The 20,639-nt window shown below is 35.6% G+C and overlaps 2 protein-coding genes and 1 non-coding gene across 4 annotated transcripts; 2 read left to right on the forward strand and 1 right to left on the reverse strand.

Annotated features, from left to right (window-relative positions):
* The first annotated feature begins 931 nt into the window (after positions 1-931).
* Positions 932-10,127, forward strand: LOC131951227 (uncharacterized). Of its 2 annotated transcripts, none has more exons than XM_059313566.1 (6): positions 932-1,467; positions 1,980-2,123; positions 6,004-6,147; positions 6,625-6,818; positions 7,644-9,162; positions 9,714-10,127. In XM_059313566.1, the coding sequence occupies exons 1-6, from the start codon at positions 1,179-1,181 to the stop codon at positions 9,893-9,895; spliced, it is 2,472 nt and encodes an 823-aa protein (XP_059169549.1). In that variant the 5' UTR covers positions 932-1,178; the 3' UTR covers positions 9,896-10,127. The 2 variants fall into 2 exon arrangements, with proteins under 2 accessions (XP_059169549.1, XP_059169550.1); XM_059313567.1 differs by lacking the exon at positions 932-1,467 and adding an exon at positions 1,845-1,888.
* LOC131951229 (U4 spliceosomal RNA) lies at positions 3,630-3,768 on the reverse strand. Its single transcript, XR_009388402.1, has one exon. It is a non-coding gene; the product is annotated as a U4 spliceosomal RNA (small nuclear RNA).
* Positions 10,128-13,173: 3,046 nt separating the features above from the next.
* LOC131951189 (uncharacterized) lies at positions 13,174-20,432 on the forward strand. The gene is made up of 7 exons (XM_059313527.1): positions 13,174-13,459; positions 13,652-13,795; positions 15,792-15,935; positions 16,581-16,774; positions 17,735-19,043; positions 19,143-19,316; positions 20,254-20,432. The coding sequence occupies exons 1-7, from the start codon at positions 13,174-13,176 to the stop codon at positions 20,430-20,432; spliced, it is 2,430 nt and encodes an 809-aa protein (XP_059169510.1).
* Positions 20,433-20,639: the final 207 nt, after the last annotated feature.

A 20,639-nucleotide genomic window follows, 5' to 3' on the forward strand; every position in this document is an offset into this window, starting at 1 on the left:
TGGTGTGAAAATAACAAACTATTATGTAATTCTAAAAGTCATAAAAGTTCAATTTCTTTCACCAAACGATAATACAGATTTAACTGTAAAATAATATGACTGTTTCTGACATTTCCTTTAACTTAAACAGGAAGTTGGCTGATCGCCTTTAACCAGTTCGCAAAATAGCCGAAATCAAGAATGGTAGAGGTTTTGGTCAATGTGCACATCAACCAGCCATTGGTCGACTTTGCGCTTTGACCGTAATATATATATATATATATATATATATATATATATATATATATATATATATATATATATATATATATATATATATATATATATATATATATATATATATATATATATAAATCACACTGAAATAAAGACTAAAGTGCGTGCGCCAATCGGAATGACCTATTTTTTGAATGACTCTGCAATTTAGAGATCTTAATATAAAAAATGTGTACTCCTAATAATTCTTTTTATCTTGTACTTGTACAGTACAATTAGCCAGACTACTAAGAGATAACTCGCAAATGCTGGAATATCATGTGTTTGTGTGTCGTAAGATAGATAACGGGTAGCAAAATCAACAGCCCAGCACAAGTTATACGAAAGCTATCACAAAATGTAACTCAATCACCCACAAAGGTTCAACTATTACAAGAAAATTAAATACTTTTTCAAATAATTTAATTACAAAATCAAATTTCCAAACAATGGATAAACTTATATTTTTTTCCACGGAAAGTACACTTAAAAAAACCCCCACATGATTAAAAAAATAGTTTAACTTTAATCTTTGACAAAAAAAGCCTGTTATCATTTGAGAATCCCCGCTGTAATGGTTAATCAGATAACACTAAAATCACATACTTTGCGAGATATAGCTACCTAGCACGCGGTTTACGTGAAGCGTATGTCAGCGTGTAAAATCCGTAATATCAAGTTCGCATCATTGTAAATGTGCGTCGTGTGATAAGATAGCAAATAATAGATGCATATGACGGTGTGAAATGATTTAATAATTTAGTGTTAAGTTTATCCTTAATGTGATGTGAATATTTTAGCGATTTAAAACAATACTATATTATACATTGAAAAATGTTAATATTTAATATTTAAATAATTTGTTTTATTATGATGTTGACTTGTTAGGGATAGTAAAATATAATATTATAAACTTTAAAAAAATGTTAGAAAATTCAAACACACCATCTAAGGAGGATATTCACATTTTAAATGAAAGAGAAGGTAACTCTGACGCTCAAGAGCTCCATTATAGCGATCATAGCCATTCAAGGATTAAATATCTCGGTGCTTTTTCAAGGCGCAATGCCGAGGATTGTGATGAAGACGAAGTTAACACCAGCGAATCAGACTCGTTGGAAGAACCAACAGGAAGTGATGGAGGGGGCGGCACTCCTGGGGAGGAGTTTGACGTACCCTATGATGAAGGCTGGGCCTGGATGATATCTCTTAGTAAGTTTTCATTGTTGATTTAATGAAGCCACAAAGTAAAATGTACTTATGTGACAAATTTCATTAAAAAAAAGCTCCCATATGGGGCAAGTGAAGTAGAGTTCACCTGTTTATGTGACCATATTAGGGTATAGTGTGGTAAGCACTATTCTCAAACATAAGTTAGGTACCCATCTACCGCAAGGCCACTCCGTTCCCGTGACTTAGTTAAAAGAAAATAGTATCTGTCAAGTTTTTCAGTTTCTAATAACATTTCCTCGAACTAAATATATGCTACCTTTTGTGCATCTTTATTGGGTTTGGAAACATTTTCCTAGCATAGTTAACTTTCAGCCCCTCCTCTTATTGCCTTGATAAGCGGGGCAAAGAAGGGTTTTAAGTGTGGTGGAAACTAAAGGGTTAACACCGTCAGACAACGTAGGTATGGTAAATGCTCGGTTATTTTGAGATCTGGGTTTATAAAGTTAAGCCTTTTCAACTTTGTTAAAGACGTCTTTGTTTCTATTTTACAGGCTGTTTCGTTTTGTTTTTCGTCTACTCCGCGTACGATCAGCTGATGTCTGTTTTGTTGCTAGAAATCTCGGAGACTCTAGACACGACAGTCCCTGTCATCTCGGCCACGTTTTCTGTCGGGAGTTTGCTCTATTGTGTAGCTAGTAAGTTGGTCTTGTTTCGTTAAAACTTATTCAATACCTATTGTAAACCCCACAAAGGGAAACAACTGTTCTCACAAAGGGACACAATCACTAATTAATTTAGATACAAAAAGAGACACATTCATTTATTCATATAAACTGAAGGCGGAGAGTAGAGACCAGTAGTTCTTAACCTTTTTGTGGATACCAAACCCTACCAGTTTCATATGCGCATTCACCTAATCCTTCTTAATCCTTCTTGAGTTAATCGTGTGTCTTGACCTCCGCCGGACCCCCGAAACTGACTCAGCGAACCCCTGGGGTTCGATTGAACCCATTTTAAGCTTGTATGTTACACTCTAGTTTCATTAACTTTGAATACTTATTAAGTGAGGTCCAGTGTTTCTTTCAGACTTGAAACTTTTTTTTGGGTGGGGAGGGGGGCACACTAGTAAAAGTTAATATTTTCTATAAAATTCTATTTCGTTGGGGCGGGGGGCGGTAGATGTGCTTCGGGTGGAAGTGGAGAAGGAGCGCCACCCCCCCCCCTTTGTAGAGATACCTGAAAGAAACAGTGGTCTTGTCCACTCTGCCGCTAGTGGCTATGAAAAAAAGAAAATACCAAAATCAATGTACTGTAACCATTCATCTCATAACTGCACCGTTACTTAATAGTTAACAGTTTGTAGAGGTTTTTGTTTATCTCGATACGATAACCGTTTATATAAAAAAAGGAACGTCAAGTGCTAGCCTAAATACTACTGCTTCAACTAGTGTTTTTTGTCATTTTCTGTTCTATGGTCTTAGTTTTTATAATCTTGTAGTGGGAATGCGGTTAGTACAAAAATCAGTCAAGATCGACTTAATTGTACATTTTAAGCTTAACGTTGAATTGTTAGGATTTACAATTTTAGGTTTATTTAAAATTATTTAAAAGCTGGTTCTTTGAATTTGTACATAGGGCAATACAACAGCTGAAGCTTATTGTATAGTTTGTATGTAGTCAGTGGCGTAGCGAGGTCGGGTGTCACCCGGTGCGGCAATTAATGGTGTCACCCCCCTAGAGGCGTAGCGACGCTTCCCGGGGACAAAATTTAAATTTTCGATTTGCACCCCCCCCCCCCCAAACTTTCGATTTGCACCCCCCCCTCAAATTTTTCTCTATATATTTTTACTATTTTTTGCCTTGGTGTCACCCTCTAAATGGTGTCACCCGGTGTGGTCCGCACCCCCGCCCCCCCCCCTTGCTACGCCTCTGTATCCGACTAGTGGTCAGATGTTCTTTCAGGCATCTCTTTGAGGGACACTGCTCACCCCCTCCCTTACACATACGCTTTCAAATGAAATAGACTTTATAATTATGTGACGAATATATACTTTACTAAGTTCTCCCAACCCACGACCATTGGTGAACTACTGAAAGAAACACTGCTATTGATGTAACAGTAACAACCTCTAACTTCATTAGTTGATTTTATAACCGTGACACATTTACTTTTTATCCACTCGTAACATTGAATTTTAAGGCTCCCGAAAGAGCCGCCAAAATTTGCACGAGCCGACCTGTGAAGGTCGTCTGTGCGGGGTATTGGGAATAGTTTTCAACTAGCAATAACCACGCCTCGGTAAAACCTCATTGGCTATGGTACCGCCACTGCGCAAAGCTACATGTTGTTCAGCACAATTGACACCCACCGTAACACTTTCTGTTGGATCCGTATGGTTAAAGTTAATTGAATATATATGTAAATCAATATATTTTAACATTGAATATAACATATAGATGCAATTATTATCAATGTTAGAATAATGTTTATTTTATGCTTGCTACATAATAATGTGATATTTGCCCAATCATTTTTTAATGTGATAACTACCTATACTTTGTGTTATAATTATTTTGATCATAAGGTAGACAACTCTTTATAAGGGAAATAACTACTGAATATCACATTTTTAACCACAGAATAGAATCTACCGAATTTAAAACATCAAAAAGATAAGCAATTAATTAAAAGCAAGCAGACCATGTCACATAGGAGCTAGCCTGTTATTAGAAGTACAATTTCTGTATCTGAAACTTTTATAACATTTTTATAAAATTAAATTTTTTATATTTCTGAATTTTTTTTCAGGTCTGCGATTATTTTCCGGCCGTAGTAAAAGCAAAATCGAAAAAAACACGTATTTATTTTCCTTGTCAATAATAATGATGGAACCCATTTCATTAAGCTCGGCTCCCTCAATTCAACGCGTATACTGGCATTCCTTATAGAAGGGATAATATCAGAAGTGCTAAATTAAAATAGTTTTACTCATCACACGTAAGTGAAGTTTTAAAATATAAACCCCTGTATCCCACCAGTACACACAAAAATGTCAGCTTTACTTCTTATCAAATATTTGAAATACTGGCATTCCTTATAGAAGGGAAAATATCAGAAGTGCTAGACTTAAATTGTTTGACTCCTCGCACGTAAGTAAAGTTTTAAAATAAAACATGCTGTATCCCTCTAGTAAACTCAAAAAAATGTCACCTTTACTTCTCATTAAATATTTGAAAAATATATATCTAACATCCCAACAACAAACCTGCAGCGTTTGGTAGAGCTTCTTAGTTATTGATACAGTCGGTACAGCACGAGACTGGCCAGGTTTCTCTAAAAGTTGTTTACAAGTTACAGTACAGACGTGACGACGTGTGGTTTTTAGTGCAGTCAAGCCTCAACGAAATGTCCGTTTACTTTTTATTAAAAAAAAACATTTTTAAAAAAAATGTTTTTTGTTTTTGTTTTAGTATTCGCAATTGTCTTCCTTTTGTTAAAGCATTCACCATTTTCGTAACGGAAACTGTGGAGTCCCGGTGTCGACTGAGAGCCGCGTATTTTAGCGACTTCACAATATTTTTTAAAAATAAAATTGATATCCGACCAGTGGCAATTAATGGCCCCCCCCCAGAGGCGTAGCGACGCTTCCCGGGGACAAACTTTAAATTTTCGATTTGCATCCCCCCTCAAACTTTCAATATGCACCCCCCCTCTAAATGGTGTCACCCGGTGCGGTCCGCACCCTCCCCCCCCCCCCTCGCTACGCCTCTGTATGTAGTTATCACTGTTCAGATCGGGGTTAGGATTAATAACATGGATGATTCAGGATTAGGGTTATATGGCTGTGGCTAGACTCCGGTCAGAGTAGCAAAAATTGACAACTAAACAGTTTCTGCCTAGTATCTAAATCATTAATTACAATAATAATTATCCAGTAGTTAAATAATTAATCTACGAGTAATGATTAGCGTGTAATTATTGGACGGCGTGGCCTAGAGGTAGAGCGCAAGACTCTTAGAGGAGTCTGAAAGTAGGACGTCATTGAGTCTACCCAGTCGGGCAGATGAGGCTCGTTAGTTGGGGACAGCCACTCTTCTAGGAGAGACAACTCCAAAATCAAACAAGAGTTCTTGTAATTTGTTCTTGGTTGGACAAAGGCTATGGAAGCGAATCCAAAAAGAAAAGCAGGCTAAAATCGGAGTCAATGGCCACAATGGCGCATAACCAGTTGACACGTATCCTTAATTGTGTTGGAGAGGGATCCCTTCCAACACTAAAATTAAGACCGAAGAAGAAGAAGAAGTCCACCCAGCTCTGATGGGCATCTTATTTACAAAGGCGGCTGGGCATAATGCTGACCACACTATCCTATTGTAATAGTATCAGGACTGGTGCCAGGGCTAAGGTATCGATACAGGTGATTACTGTCAGCCTAGCAAAGCATTCTAAATCTTATGGAGGCATATCATATGTTCAATAAACGCAAAAATAAAGAATGTTTGAATTGTATTATAAAGGGAACAATTTTAATTGTTAGAATTGTATGACACAGGATGTATTTTTTCTTTCAACAGCTCAACTCTCGGCCAATTTCTTTCTACTCCACTTCTCAAATAGATGCGTGGAAACATGCGCCGCTGTTCTCAACGTAGGGGCGTCTCTCTTCTTTGTCGTCAGCCAAAATTTGACCTCGTTTTTAATTGCAAATTTTATCAAAAGTAAGTCGTGAACACTTCTTAACGATTTACCCAACCAAAGTATCTATACATATTTTGACATGGGGTAGATTAAATTTTAATTGCTTCTTGTATGTTAAACGCTAGGAGACACCGTGCAATTATTAGATCGGCGTTTTGTGAGTTATGAGAAGGTGGGAATAAGAAAACCTTAGGAGAAACTTAATAATACGTGTGTGGCGTGAAGGGCTTAAGGTGGACCCTATTATAATCATAGTGGATTACACTTTAAATACGAAAATAATGCTACACATTTTCGGTCGTCAATATTATAAGTATAGCAAAAGAATTTACGCTCATTGTTACTTTGAGTTTTGTAAGATTCCAAAGACGAGTTTCATGCTACGCATTTTCGGCCCAAAATATTATAAGTATAGCAAATGGATTTACGTTCATTGTTACTTTGAGTTTTGTAAGATTCTAGATACGAATTTAATGCTACGTTCCTAAATATCACAGGTATAGCAAAGGGACTGACGCTAATTGCCACAATAACATTGATTGGATTCTACTTCAAACGACGGAGAGCTCTTGCTATTGCATTTGGTCTCACTGGGGGCAGTCTCGGCATCGTAGCTGTCCCTCCATTGGTGCGTTATCTGCGGGAGAACTACGGGTTCCGGGGGAGCTTCTTGTTGATAGCCGGCCTTGAGGTGAGTCTAGTGGTTACTTGGTGCTAAGACAAACGCTAGTGGGGTATTGTAGTACATCAATGAGTTTTTTTCTGCTAGTATCGATTAAGATCAGGATTAAGGTCCGTAATTAAGTCAAGGATAGTTCAAAGGTTAGTGTAAAGGCCAATGCTAGGATAGCGATTCTAGAAACCAACAAAACGCTGAACTAGTCAATGATACGTCTTTAAAGTATTTAACAACATAAACGCAAAATAAAAACTGTGTCAATTTAATAGGACCAAAAGGGCCTAGATGGAAAAATGGTTTCAGTACCCAATATAACATGGCGTGGTCGGATGGTAGAGCATATACCGGCTAACCTGAAAATATAGAGTTCATATCCCGGCTTGAATCTGAAAGTAGTACGCAAGTCCATCCAACTCTGATGGCTACCTGACTCATCTTAGGGAAACCAAGGCAACTGGGCATAATGCTGACCACACTATATCTCAATCTCATATGGCAAGGTCATTGAACCAGATGGATTCTATCTGTCCCATGTGTCTTAGGCACGAACGGAAAAAGATGATGATGATATAAAAAGGCAGAAATTAGGATTTTGTCAATTTTAAAGGGACGTTCAGGTGTTTTAATTTTGTGTGTGTGTATAAGGTATATCTTTTGATTAATTTCTCTTCTAAATCTAATTCTATTACAAATTTTATTTCTTAGCTCTATCAGACATACCAATTAAACGTACAATACTGTATTGTCCTAAAGTTTTAGTTTACATTTGTTAAGAGTCTTAACATATTTAGATGTGAATTTTAGATTATGTCTAAATTACAATGTTTTGGTCGTCAGATGCATGGAATCCTGGCAACCCTTCTTCTGAGACCTCTGAGCATTTACCGGAAAAAGAAAATTGTCATTTCCGAGCAGAGCACGCCACAAGAAAAACAAATTTTACTTCCGTTTTCTGGACAAGATACCGAAAACTCCGAAAATACTCAACACACACAGAACAGCATAAAAACTCAAGATTCCTCGATCTTGTTGGAATGCGAACAAATTACTCACATAAAAACAGCGGACCAAATTTTTAAGAAAAAATTATATTCTCACCCCGTATTGACGTGCCCAAGTGTTATTCTTCCTCCTGATTGCAAAGAAGGTGATTATGAAATGAAAATAATCGACCAACCAAAAGATAGTGCTTTACAACCATTGACGCCTTCGGTAATTGAAACAAAATTTGATAAGCAGGGGTATATCAGCGAAATCCAAAAAATACAGCTTCAAAGCTATGATGACAGAAATATAGAAGATGGTAGTTTGACACAACATGAGCTCAACAAATTTTTTGCACCATTAGCCGTAGAGGAAGACAAGTCTGGTAATCGAACATCTATTAATTCTTCTACCAATAACGATTCATGTGTAATTAAAAAAGAATTAAATGAAACAACTTCCAGTAGTAGTAAAGCTATTTCGGTCTCTGAGAATAAAGACTTGAATGCCACAGAAAAAGTTCTGAATGTTGAAGAAACACATACCCTGCCTCCCGTATCGGCATCTTATACAGACAACATCGAGGCAAACCAAGAACAAATTTCTGATGAAAATAAGTTCGACAAACTAAATACCGAAAACGAACGTAATTGTCTGTCAAATGAAAATTCAAACTCGGAAATATGCACCCACGATTGCACTCAAGTTGAACAAATAAATTCGCAAAATAATTCAGATTCAATGAAAAGATCAAACCGAGATCTGGTTGACCTTCCAATGAAACGTCTCCCTCACGGTACATGGAGCTCCAGAGCGTCCTCTCTAGCAGACGATCAGAAGGCTGAGACTGAACTTTCAAAGAGTGAAACAAAATACAGACCGTGGCGATGTTCTTGGCTACGGATGATCATAGACGTCAACATAGTCAAGAACTATCTTTGTATACTCCTATTCATTACCTATAGCTGTTGTAATGCTGGTATACTCTCCATCATGTACATACCATCTCTAGCTCTTAAGGCGGGCGTGACTCCACAAAAGGCAGCTTATCTTCTTACCATCGTTGGTGCAGCGGATATGTTTGGAAGAATCAGTTCCGGTATTTTTGCGGATTTGAAAATCGTAAAACCAAATCAAATTATGGCTGTAACAACGCTTTCACTAGGAGTAATTAGTCAGTTTATTTCTTTTTTCAAAGAATTTGAACTGTTGGTATTCTATGCTACCATGCAAGGCTTTTTCGCCAGCATAAGCTCAAACTTAACCTCGATTTTGGTGGTTGATGTCATGGGAATAAAACATTTGGCCAAAGTTCTAGCCATGTGCAGTTTCTTTCTGAGTATTTCAATCACTGTTCAGCATCCTATTCAGGGTAAATATAATTTAATGTATTCTATAGGATCGTTTAGCAATACTAAATGAAGTGGGTAGGAGTTGCGTTAGTTAAAATTGTCAAAGCAATAATTACTAACTAGTGAGTAGCAGTTGTGTTAGTTAATCTTGCAAAAACAATAATTACTAATTCCATTTTTTAAAACTATTAAAATAAGAAAGATGAGTTCAAAAATTGTTATGTTATCAGTTAACGACGTTTTACTAAATTTTATAATTTCTAAAATATTATCTGAGCTGTTTGGGTAAAATGTTTTTATAATTTACAAAAATTGAGAAACCTGTTGTAAAATTCATTTCCTTACAATTTTAAACACAATCCCCACCTAGAGGAATCAGTTGTTATTTATTGACACCCCCTCCCATTGTCTATTTAAAACACTAGTTTCGTTACAGGGTTATGAAATAGATCTAGCTTAATATTAACATAACTTGGTAGATAGTGTTGCATCTTCTACAAAAATAATCGATATATTTTTAAAATTTTATTTTCCACATATCTAAACATATTATTTTAAATTTTTATTGCAGGTGCTTTGATTGCATACACCGGAAACTTCGTGGCGACCTTTCAGTATGTTGGTGTGTTAAATATAATTGGGAGTGGTCTTCTCCTGTCAGTGCCATTGGTCAGGAGGCTGCAGACGGCCAGAGAAGAGAGACAGCGTTTGAAAAAAGCTGCTCAAACAGACACATCGACTTCTATGAACTAAAACTTGGTTTTGAATTATTCATCTATACCTCGGTTTAAATAAACATCATAAATGATAGCATGTTATTCAAACCATTAACAAAACATGAGATTTGAATATCAAAATAGACCCCTTATCGAAGAATGTCGCCATACTTTTGCCTACAATTATATTTTTTTTTCGAAAGTTGCAATATCTTTCTGAAATATTTATTGGTATGGGTCAAGAATTAGTCATTAATTAATTTTTATAACCACTCACAAAAACTCTTTAGAAATAAAATTTAAATAATTAAAAAATTACTTTGGTTAACAATTACTTTGGTTTAAAAAATACTACTCAAAATGCCCATTTCCTCTTCTGTAATCACTATCAAAGATCAACCTACCTGGAGCGTGAAGTCATTTTTCTGGACAACCGCAATTTAAGTTTTATTATAATTTTGAAATTTGTTTTGGTCATGTATGATAATGAATTATGGGTTGGCTCTCATGTTAGTTGAACACATACATATTTTTTAAAATAATTTTTTAGCATGATCAGTATTAAATATATTTAAACAACAGCCGCCTTTTTAATATTAAACATTTTGTATCACTTCAATAGGTAATATTAAAATTGCATATTCATTATCAGTAGGTATTATGGACTTTTGGAGTCTCTTCAACTTTTCTTGTCTATCGATATAGGATTCATTATTTTTTATTTAAACATATATCTATGGTTTAAACATTTTAACTATTGGATTTGCGTTGAAATGCCTCTATGAAAATGCTTTTTAATTTCATTTGTATTGTCAGCTAATTAATATCTTCAACAAAACATTACATTTAATATCTTCTGCAAAAAATAACAATATACATAAAAATCCATGATTACAAGGAAACTAAAGTTAAAAATATATTTATCATTATAGTAGTTTTACCAATATAACACACATACAAATTTACATAGAAAAAAAATTTGAGCAGCTGATTAATACTACATCTTCCATTTGTATTTGTGATATGTTGAAGAACGGTTTCCCATTCACCGGGTTTTAATGTGATATTGCTTTCTGTTTTGGTTTCTATAGCCGTTTTTTTTTTACGAAAAAAGGTTGTTGGTCTTATCTTCAAACCCCCGACCTGGAGATACATATAGTCAAGAACATATTAAAATAAAAAACACACAAAGTAGTTGAAGTAAAAGTTTACACATATTTTGGCAGAACTCTCAAGTTTGAAGGAGAGTGCATCGCTGAAATTAAAACACGCATCTCGAAATACAAACAATCTTTTGCGCCCATGGAAACAACATGGCGGTCGAAGAAAAAATCCCCCCCCCCCCCAAGACCAGATGCAGACTTTTCAAAAACAATTTCCTCAAGCGTCCTATTGTATGGCAGCGAATGCTGGAAAGTAACAACCGCCACCAGCAGATCACTGGACTCTTTCCAAACTATAGTGTTTGTGAAGGATAAAAGTCATACACTGGCCTAACACCATCACTAATGATAAACTACAAGGAGAGATGGAAATGGAAAAAGTTTCAGAAATAATCGAAAAAAGGAAGATGGCGATGGATGGGGCACGTCCTAAGATAGAATGCAGATAATATCGCAGGAATGGTGTAAACTGGACGCTTCCAGGAAAAAGAAAGCAGGGAATGCCAAAGGGAGACGTTGATGAGTACGGCGGGGAAGCAGCTGGGAGAGGCAGGACTGTCATGGAGGACTGCCAAGAAAATTGCCGGAGACCGACAAAAGTGGAGGGAGTTTTCTTTGGCGTCCCCATGTTTCTTGGGCACAAAAGAAAAAAAAATATGATGAAACAATACTACACAGAAGCACGTAAGTCACAAAAAACTTCCACATATCTTGGGGCCTCTTGAGCTATGGTCTGAAAGTATTTTGATGACGACAGCGCATTTGCTTGTAGGAAAAGAGAATTCAGCCTCTACCACAGTTAGAAAAAGTATAATAACATTTTTATAAAAGAATTTTCAATCACCAATAATAAAAACGTGAGTGAGCTTTCCTAAACTTTCTCATATATTCTTATATAACAGTAATGGTTAGAATGGCCTTTCAGTAAAATCGGGCTCTAAAAATGATTTTAGGTTTTTGACGATATCATCGTTTTTCGATGAAAAACATTTTTAGAATATGCTGCTTAATGAGGTTACGATATAAAAATTATCACATTCTAAAAGGTTTTGAGACATTGGAAATAGAATATAGCACCATTGCCGGAACTCGTTTAAAATGGATAGAAACCTACGCATAAGAATTAATAATTATATATGGAATCTCGCAGCCTAAATGAAAGGATACACGGGTAAACAGGGTTTGGATCTGTAAAGCTCATGGTTGATAAACCGAAAAGCGCCGAGTTCAGATCATTGTGCTTGTTAGCTGGGGACAGCAACTCATATAGTTTGTTTTTGGTTGGGTAAAAGTTATGAAAGCATATCCAATAAGAAAATCAGGCTGATATTAAAGTCCTATATGGCGCATGAGAGGTTGACACATAATACTTAATTGTGTTAAAGGAAATTCCTTTCCATCATTACAATTAAGAACGTAATAAAAGCTCAGAGCTTAATAGAAACAGTACTCAGTTTATCGTGTAACATACACACACATATACACACGCTTGCCCGCGATGCACTCACACGCACTCTCACACGAAAGCACGCACACATGTACACACAAACATAAACATATGTATATATTATACACCCTCACGCATGCACCTGTTTTATATTATATCACGTGTTTATACTTTGTACGATAGATAATTTGTAGTAAAAGAAAGTGCCTTACATTGGTTTTAAGTACACTATCACAAACTACAGCTGGATCTCACAATGGTTTAAATATTCCAGAAAAATATTGGTACCAATAATTTAATTACAAATTACAATTTTGTACAAGTTATTTTTTAACGAAACGTTCACTTTAAAAAGTTTAAACAAATTTGTTTGTTAAAGATAGTTTAACTTAATATTGACAAAAAGCCTTTCTTTTATTTTTTTGAGAATCCCCGCTTTTACTGGTTAATCAGATAAAACCAAAATCACATTCTTGGTGAGATAACTACCTAGCTCCTGGTTTAAGTAAAACAGGTATCAGTGTGCTAAAACCGAAATACCAAGTTGACAAGATTGTAAATGTGCGTGATGTAATATAGATTAGGTACGTCACAGTTTAGTTTAGAAAAACATAATAGTTGCTTTTGGCCGTGGAAATAATGTAATCTTTAATTAATTTGCTTATAATTTATTATAATGTTAACTTATTAGGGCAATCTTGAAAAATGTCAGAAAATTCAAATATACCATCGAACAATTTTAACACTTTAAATGAAAGAGACGGTAATTCTGACGCCCAAGAGCTCCATTATAGCGACCATAGCCATTCAAGGATTAAATATCTCGGTGCTTTTTCAAGGCGCAATGCCGAGGATTGTGCGGAAGACGAAGTTAACACCAGCGAATCCGACTCGTTGGAAGAACCAACTGGAAGTGATGGAGGGGGCGGCACTTTTGGGGAGGAGTTTGACGTACCCTATGATGAAGGCTGGGCTTGGATGATCTCCCTTAGTAAGTTTTTATAGTTGATTTAACCATACCACAAAGTAAAATGTACTGTGTATCTTAATTAATTTATTACATAACTTTGAGCTATGAGTCAAAATAAAATTAAGAGTTATTTTTCTTTATCAATTACCAAACATCAATACTTAAAATCGTTCTTATATTATTTGTTAACATATTTTTTCTTTCATTTTACAGGCTGTTTCATTTTGTTTTTCGTCTACTTTGCATACGAGCAGTTGATTTCTGTTTTATTGCTGGAAATCTCGGAGACTCTAGACACTACAGTCCCTGTCATCTCGGCCACGTTTTCTGTTGGAAGTTTCCTCTACTGTGTAGCTAGTAAGTTTTAGTCTTGTTTCGTTTACTGTAATATTGAGTACGGTTTAAGTTTTTATCCGCCGATAATCACTTTACTTTTGCTTACACTAAACAACACATACTGTTGATTAAGAACTGTTGATCCTAACTCGACTTGCGGTATGTAATGTTCTGCATACACTGGAGCGATAAAAAAACAACTCGTGGAACAATCACTAAAGAATCACAAATATTTGGTCGGTAATTTAAAAAGCCGCAACATCCAACTTATTTTGTTGTGACAGTTTAATTAAAAGTGTAATTGAACATTACGGTATCTTTTGCTTCAACTGTTATAAAACTCATGTCTGTCTGGCCTTTAAAAGAACTAAATATTTCCTGATTAACATAAAAAGATGGGTGTTAAGATATTATTTTCAAACAGAGAATACAGGAGCGTGTCCGGATTATAAAACTATTATTTATGTCCGCTTTACCATTTTGTGGATATAAAACACAATCAATAATAGGGCATTCATATTATAACTACACTGTCTCTCCAATCTGTTTTTTAAAGTAATATTTCTTTCAGTTTTTATTGATAAGATAAAAGTTAATGAAAAAAATGTTAGTAAAATACGAGATCAACTGTTCTGCATCAGCTAGAATTATTTTTTCCTCTTATTCTGTTTTATGCGCATTTGTTAATGGACACCAGCGAGTTGACGAGATTCCTTCCATAATGTTGTTGACATGGAATAAAAACGTGCTTTTTAGATTTAGACCGTAAAAAAAATAAAAAATAAAAACTTAAGCCTAAAATTAATTTAGAAATTTTATATTTTTAGAATAAATGCTATAAAAGTTGCAAATCCAGAGAACTTGAAAATAATTTCTATTTATTTTCATCAAGCCTAAGTTATAACCGGATGTTTCACTTTCGTAAGACAAATATTGATTGGCTGTACAGTTACTTAGTGATCGATAACTATTTGTTTACAAAACTTTGCAGATTAAGTTTTTAAATAACAATGCAAATTTAAAACCCCCATGACCTAGTTTTCTATTTTTAGCTTACAATGTGTACAATAAAATGTATGGCGGCCTATCCAATAGCAGGATGCCATTGTTTATGTCGCCATTACACGTGAAAACCAAATTGTTTTTGCTTTTTTTAAATTTTTTATTTAGTTACCGAAAATATTAAAAACATCAAATACATCCAATCTTCAGTAAAGTCCAAAAAAAAAACCAGACAGGCAAGATTTTATAACCATATTAATTGTAACTACGCTGTGCATGATTTTTAAAGTAATTTATGGACCTCTCAAATACCTTTGAGACTTTTCTCGCTGGTGTCCATTGAGCTTCAACAATTCTTATACGTTCATATTAAAATGATTCCTTAAATTAGCACATAAGAAACATAATGTGTATTATATTGTAAGGAGTTTTTCTGCTGTTACTGTTTTTAAAACCAGGTTTGGATTAGGATAATGGATAAAAGGTCAGGATTAAGGTCATCGTCACGCTAGGGTTAGATTGATTCGAGCCAGGCTAGAGACACTTGCACGCAGTGTTTCTTTCAGACTTTTATCTCCGGGTGGACAATTGAAACTTTCGGGGGGGGGGGGGGGGGGCGACGACTAAATTTTCATCCATAAATGATGTAATGCTTTTAGGCAATTTTCACCCCCCCAACTTCTTTCGCATCATCAGGATAACTCAGACCGCAACCCTCACGTCTAAGCCTACACACCCGCCGCCCCCCCCCCCCGCTTAAAATGACAGTTTTCGTGTTTTTCTTTTAAAAACATTTTCTGATCTTGGTCAACATTTAGTACATTTATCAAAGTCGATCACAAGTTTCAAATTCTTTTAATTATGCGGAATAACGGCTAAAATTCAGTTTCATACATTAGTTTTAAAAATGCAAAAATGTGACATCGCACTTTCTGAAATCCCCCTTCTCCTACTTGCAGTAAACACAAAAGCAAATAATGTTTGAATTGTACATAGTGCATTTGTTTTTCAACAGCTCAACTCTCGGCCAATTTCTTTCTACTCCACTTCTCAAATAGATGCGTGGAAACATGCGCCGCTGTTCTCAACGTCGGGGCGTCGCTCTTCTTTGTCGTCAGCCAAAATTTGACCTCGTTTTTAATCGCACACTTTATCAAAAGTAAGTGGTCAGCTTTTCTTAGCAATGTCCCTCACACACAATCAATATCTTGGCCGAAAGGTTCTTAACGTTTTTTTTCTAATATTAGCCAGATATGGATAATGTTTAGCACTTTACGTTTTGCAAGGTACGCAGGGTGAGATAAAGAACATAATAATGTTTTCTATTTTAGCATTGGAAATTTTGAAGTTGAAATTATCTAAATAGTGTGATATAATGGTTGTTTGTTGAGCTTATTGACTTTCTACTTATATAGAATTTGTTGTATAGAAATGGTGCCGATGTGTAAACACATTCCCATCTTTGCTAAGTCATATTTGTTCCTGCACAGGTTATGATTAACCTAATTATTATTTAAACGTTTTTGGTAAGCGTTATAGTCAGGACTAGGCTTATGGATATCGTCTAGAATTTGGTCAGTGCTAGTTGATGTTTAGGTTAAGATTAGTGATAGGATTTAAGTTGTTGAACTATGTTTCTGTAATAGTAGCTAGCATTAAAAGTAAATACCCAAAAAGAAATGTTACAGCATGTGAATTTACACGAACGTTAAAATTAAGGATGTAACAAAGGCCTAATACCGCAGTCGTTTCTAAAGATGAATTTATTGCAATTTTTTTACGCTACTTAACAATAACATTACAGGTATAGCAAAGGGACTGACTCTAATTGCTACAATAACATTGATTGGATTCTACTTCAAACGACGGAGAGCTCTAGCTATTGCTTTTGGTCTCACTGGGGGCAGTCTCGGCATCGTAGCTGTCCCTCCCTTGGTGCGTTATCTGCGGGAGAACTACGGGTTCCGTGGGAGCTTCTTGTTGATAGCCGGCCTTGAGGTTAGTACATTGAAAAATTTTCTTTGGTGCTTAAACGCCGGTAGGATATTGAAGAATACTAATACATTTTTACTGCTGTTAAGTGTGCCTTTAATTTAATTCAACAGAATGCTACACACTTTAGTTGTTTTATTCAGTTTTATTTATTTACAACTGACGTCTAGACTATTCTAACCCGACCTACCTATGACCCGTAAGTTCTATGGTGATTCATCGGTTGAAAATATTATAGTGTAGGTTAAGGGCCAAGTTTACGGTACTTTTGCAGAAACAAATATAATATCTAACTCGTCGAATATAGATTGTCTCATGAAACATTATAAAATGAATAAAAGCTTATAAAAATGTTTTCTAATTCGCGTAGACCAGGGGTCTCCAAACTACGGCCCGCGGGCCGGATGCGGCCCGCGAGGTCCTCTCGTCCGGCCCGCGGAGATCTTTTTGTCCACGAAAAAAACGTTTGTTGGTGATGGCTGAGGAACTTTGCTCAGAAAAATCAAAGACATGCCTGGAAGAAACTGGCCCCCGAACTGAAATTTGATAGTTAATGCGGCCCTCGGACTGAAAAGTTTGGAGACCCCTGGCGTAGACAAATATGTCTTTAAAAAGTGTTTATCTCAGACTTTTTTTTCTCTCTGGGGAGTCACCTGAAATTTTCGGAGGGGGGGGGGGGGGGGGCACTGGTAGACACTGGTAAAAGTATATAAATAAATTCTATGTCGTTCATACACACTAAAACTATTCTTGTCAGACGGTCTATCAATATGTTAACACCTGTTTCCAGTACTGTTCCACATCCAAAACGTATACTTAACCCTTACAGCCATACTGACAAAAAAAAAATACGATACTATTTTCCGAAAGAGTTATTTCAATTTGTTAACAGCGTTACCAACTAAGACTTGCATATCATAATTAGAAGTGAATGTTAAAATATGTATTCGATATTTTGGTCCTCAGATGCATGGTATCCTGGCAACCCTTCTTCTTAGACCTCTGAGCAGTTACCGGAAAAAGAAAATTGTAATTTCCGAACAGAGCACGCCACAAGAAAAACAAATTTTACTTCCGTTATCTTGTCAAGATACTGAAAACTCAGAAAATACTCAACAAACAGAGAACAGCATAAAAACACAAGATTCCTCGATCTTGTTGGAATGCGAACAAATTACTCACATAAAAACAGCGGACCAAATTTTTAAGAAAAAATTATATTCTCACCCCGTATTGACGTGCCCAAGTGTTATTCTTCCGCCTGATTGTAAAGGTGATTATGAAATGAAAATAATCGACCAACCAAAAGATAGTGCTTTACAACCATTGACACCTTCGGTGATTGAAACAAAGTTTGATAGGCCGGGGTATATCAGCGAAGTCCCAAAAATACAGCCTCAAACCTATGTTGATAGTAAACATATAGAAGTAAGTGAATGTTCAGATATGTTAAAAACAGATGTTGCACCATTCGAGATTGAGAAAGAAAAGCTGGGCTGTCGACCTAATGAATCGGGAAATTCTAACACCAATTACGATTCATGTGTAATGAAAACAGAAGTAAATGAAACATCTCACAATAGTAGTACAGTAATCTCAATCTCTGAAAATAAAAACGTTGTTTGCACAGAAGAAGTTCTGAATGTTAAAGAAATATACACACCACCGCCAATACATGCGTCACTTTCTCCAAAGCACAACGATTCCATTTTAGAGCCACGTGTTGAGTTGACGCTGTATAAAATTTCACCCCAAACAGACAACACCAAAGCGAAGCAAGAAGTAATTTCTGAAGAGCACACGTTTGATAATCTAAATACAGAAAACAAACGTGTTTTCTTGTCAAGTGAAAATTCAAACTTACAAATACGTAGCCACAACAGTTGTTTGGTTAAAAAATGGAATTCGCAAAATAATTCAAACAAAATAAAAATATCAAACCGAGAACTGGTTGAACTTCCTATAAAACGTCTCCCTCACGGTACTTGGAGTTCCAGAGCGTCGTCTCTAGCAGACGATCAGACGACTGAGACTGAACTTCAAAAGAGTCACAAAAAATACAGTTGCTCGTGGCTACGGATAATCATTGATGTTTCCATCATCAAAAACTACCTGTGTATACTCCTATTTATTATCTATATTTGTTGTAATGCTTGTATTCTCTCCATCATGTACATACCATCTCTGGCAATTCAGGCGGGCGTGACTCCACAAAAGGCAGCTTATCTTCTTACCATCGTTGGTGCCGCGGATATGTTTGGAAGAATCAGTTCCGGTATTTTTGCGGATCTGAAAATCGTAAAACCAAATCAAATTTTGGCTGTAACAACGTTTTCACTAGGAATAATTAGTCAGTTTATTTCTTTTTTCAAAGAATTTGAACTGCTCATTTTCTTTGCCGCCATGCAAGGATTTTTTTCCAGTATAAACTCAAACTTAGACTCCATTTTGATTGTTGATGTCATGGGAATAAAACATTTAGCCAAAGTTCTAGCCATGTGCAGTTTCTGTTTGAGCATTTCACTCACTATTCAGCATCCTATCCAGGGTAAATATATTTTTAAGTATTCTAAGGGATCGTGCACATATATTTAAAGTATTTTTAATTTTTTTTTAGTTATTTGCTAATTAGAATGATGTTACACAACCGCTAATGACCCCCCCCCCCCTCCAAAAAATAGCCTATACGCTGTGTAAAATGGTTGGATAAGTAAGATGAAAACCGGCGTCGAATATATTTTTTTACATTATGCACATTTCTCCCTTAATTTAAAAATTGAGATTTCTTTAACAGTTATACATTTAGTATTGTTAGTTAAATTTTCAAAAGAAATAATTAATAATAAGTCTATTTTTGAAATTAAAAAAAATAAGCAAGAATGGTAAAAAAAAAATGTTTCAGACATAGTGTTCTTACTGTTTCATTTCGCTTTAAAACCTATGATAGTAATTCACAAATGACGTCACACTTTTGGGTGAATTTTACAACCCACTCCCATAATCACTGGTGAGCACAAAAGGAGGCTCCATATATATAATGATGCCACACTACAGACTAGTCGATATCCATGAATTGCAATCTTTGTATTTTGTTACAGTTATTTTATAAGTTTTCAAACATTAACTGAGCTGAGTCAGTAAAAATTTAATAATTTTCTAGGATAATTTAAAAAATGCTGGAACATAAATGCAAAAATTCATTTTAAAACTGTTTAAAAAAAATGTGATGTCATACTTTCTCTTCACACAAGTCCAAACCCACTTCCCTGGGAGTGAGATGTTATTTATGGACGTCCCAAGTGTCAACTAAAAATATTAATGTCTTTATTAGACATCAGTAATAGTAAAAGTAGCGCATTCTATAAGTATTAATAGCACTCGCGAGATAGTTTTGCATCGTCAACCAATATAATTCATTTTATAAAATTTTATTGTCTACACGTGTAGGCCTATAAACAATATTTTCTTGCAACTGAATTTTTCAGGTGCTTTGATTGCATACACCGGAAACTTCGTGGCGACCTTTCAGTATGTTGGTGTGCTAAATATAATTGGGAGTGGTCTTCTCCTGTCAGTGCCATTGGCCAGGAGGCTGCAGACGGCAAGAGAAGAGAGACAGCGTTTGAAAAAAGCTGCTCAAACAGACACATCGACTTCTACATAATAAAACTTGGCTTTGAGTTAACTATTAAAATAAATACACTGAAAATGTACAATTTAAAATATTTGAAGCAAATATTAGAATTTGAATGTTTATAATAATCATTTGTTTTGGGCTTGATCTGTAGGCCTACTGTATGTTGGCTAGTATGTTGTCCTAAATTTCACCCGCGATCCCTACGAACAGTCATTGCAATTTGTTTTTTTTTTC

This window comes from Physella acuta, unplaced genomic scaffold (assembly GCF_028476545.2).
Source record: "Physella acuta isolate Inbredline_101_S28 unplaced genomic scaffold, ASM2847654v3 ptg000804l, whole genome shotgun sequence".
NCBI classification, from domain to species: domain Eukaryota; kingdom Metazoa; phylum Mollusca; class Gastropoda; family Physidae; genus Physella; species Physella acuta.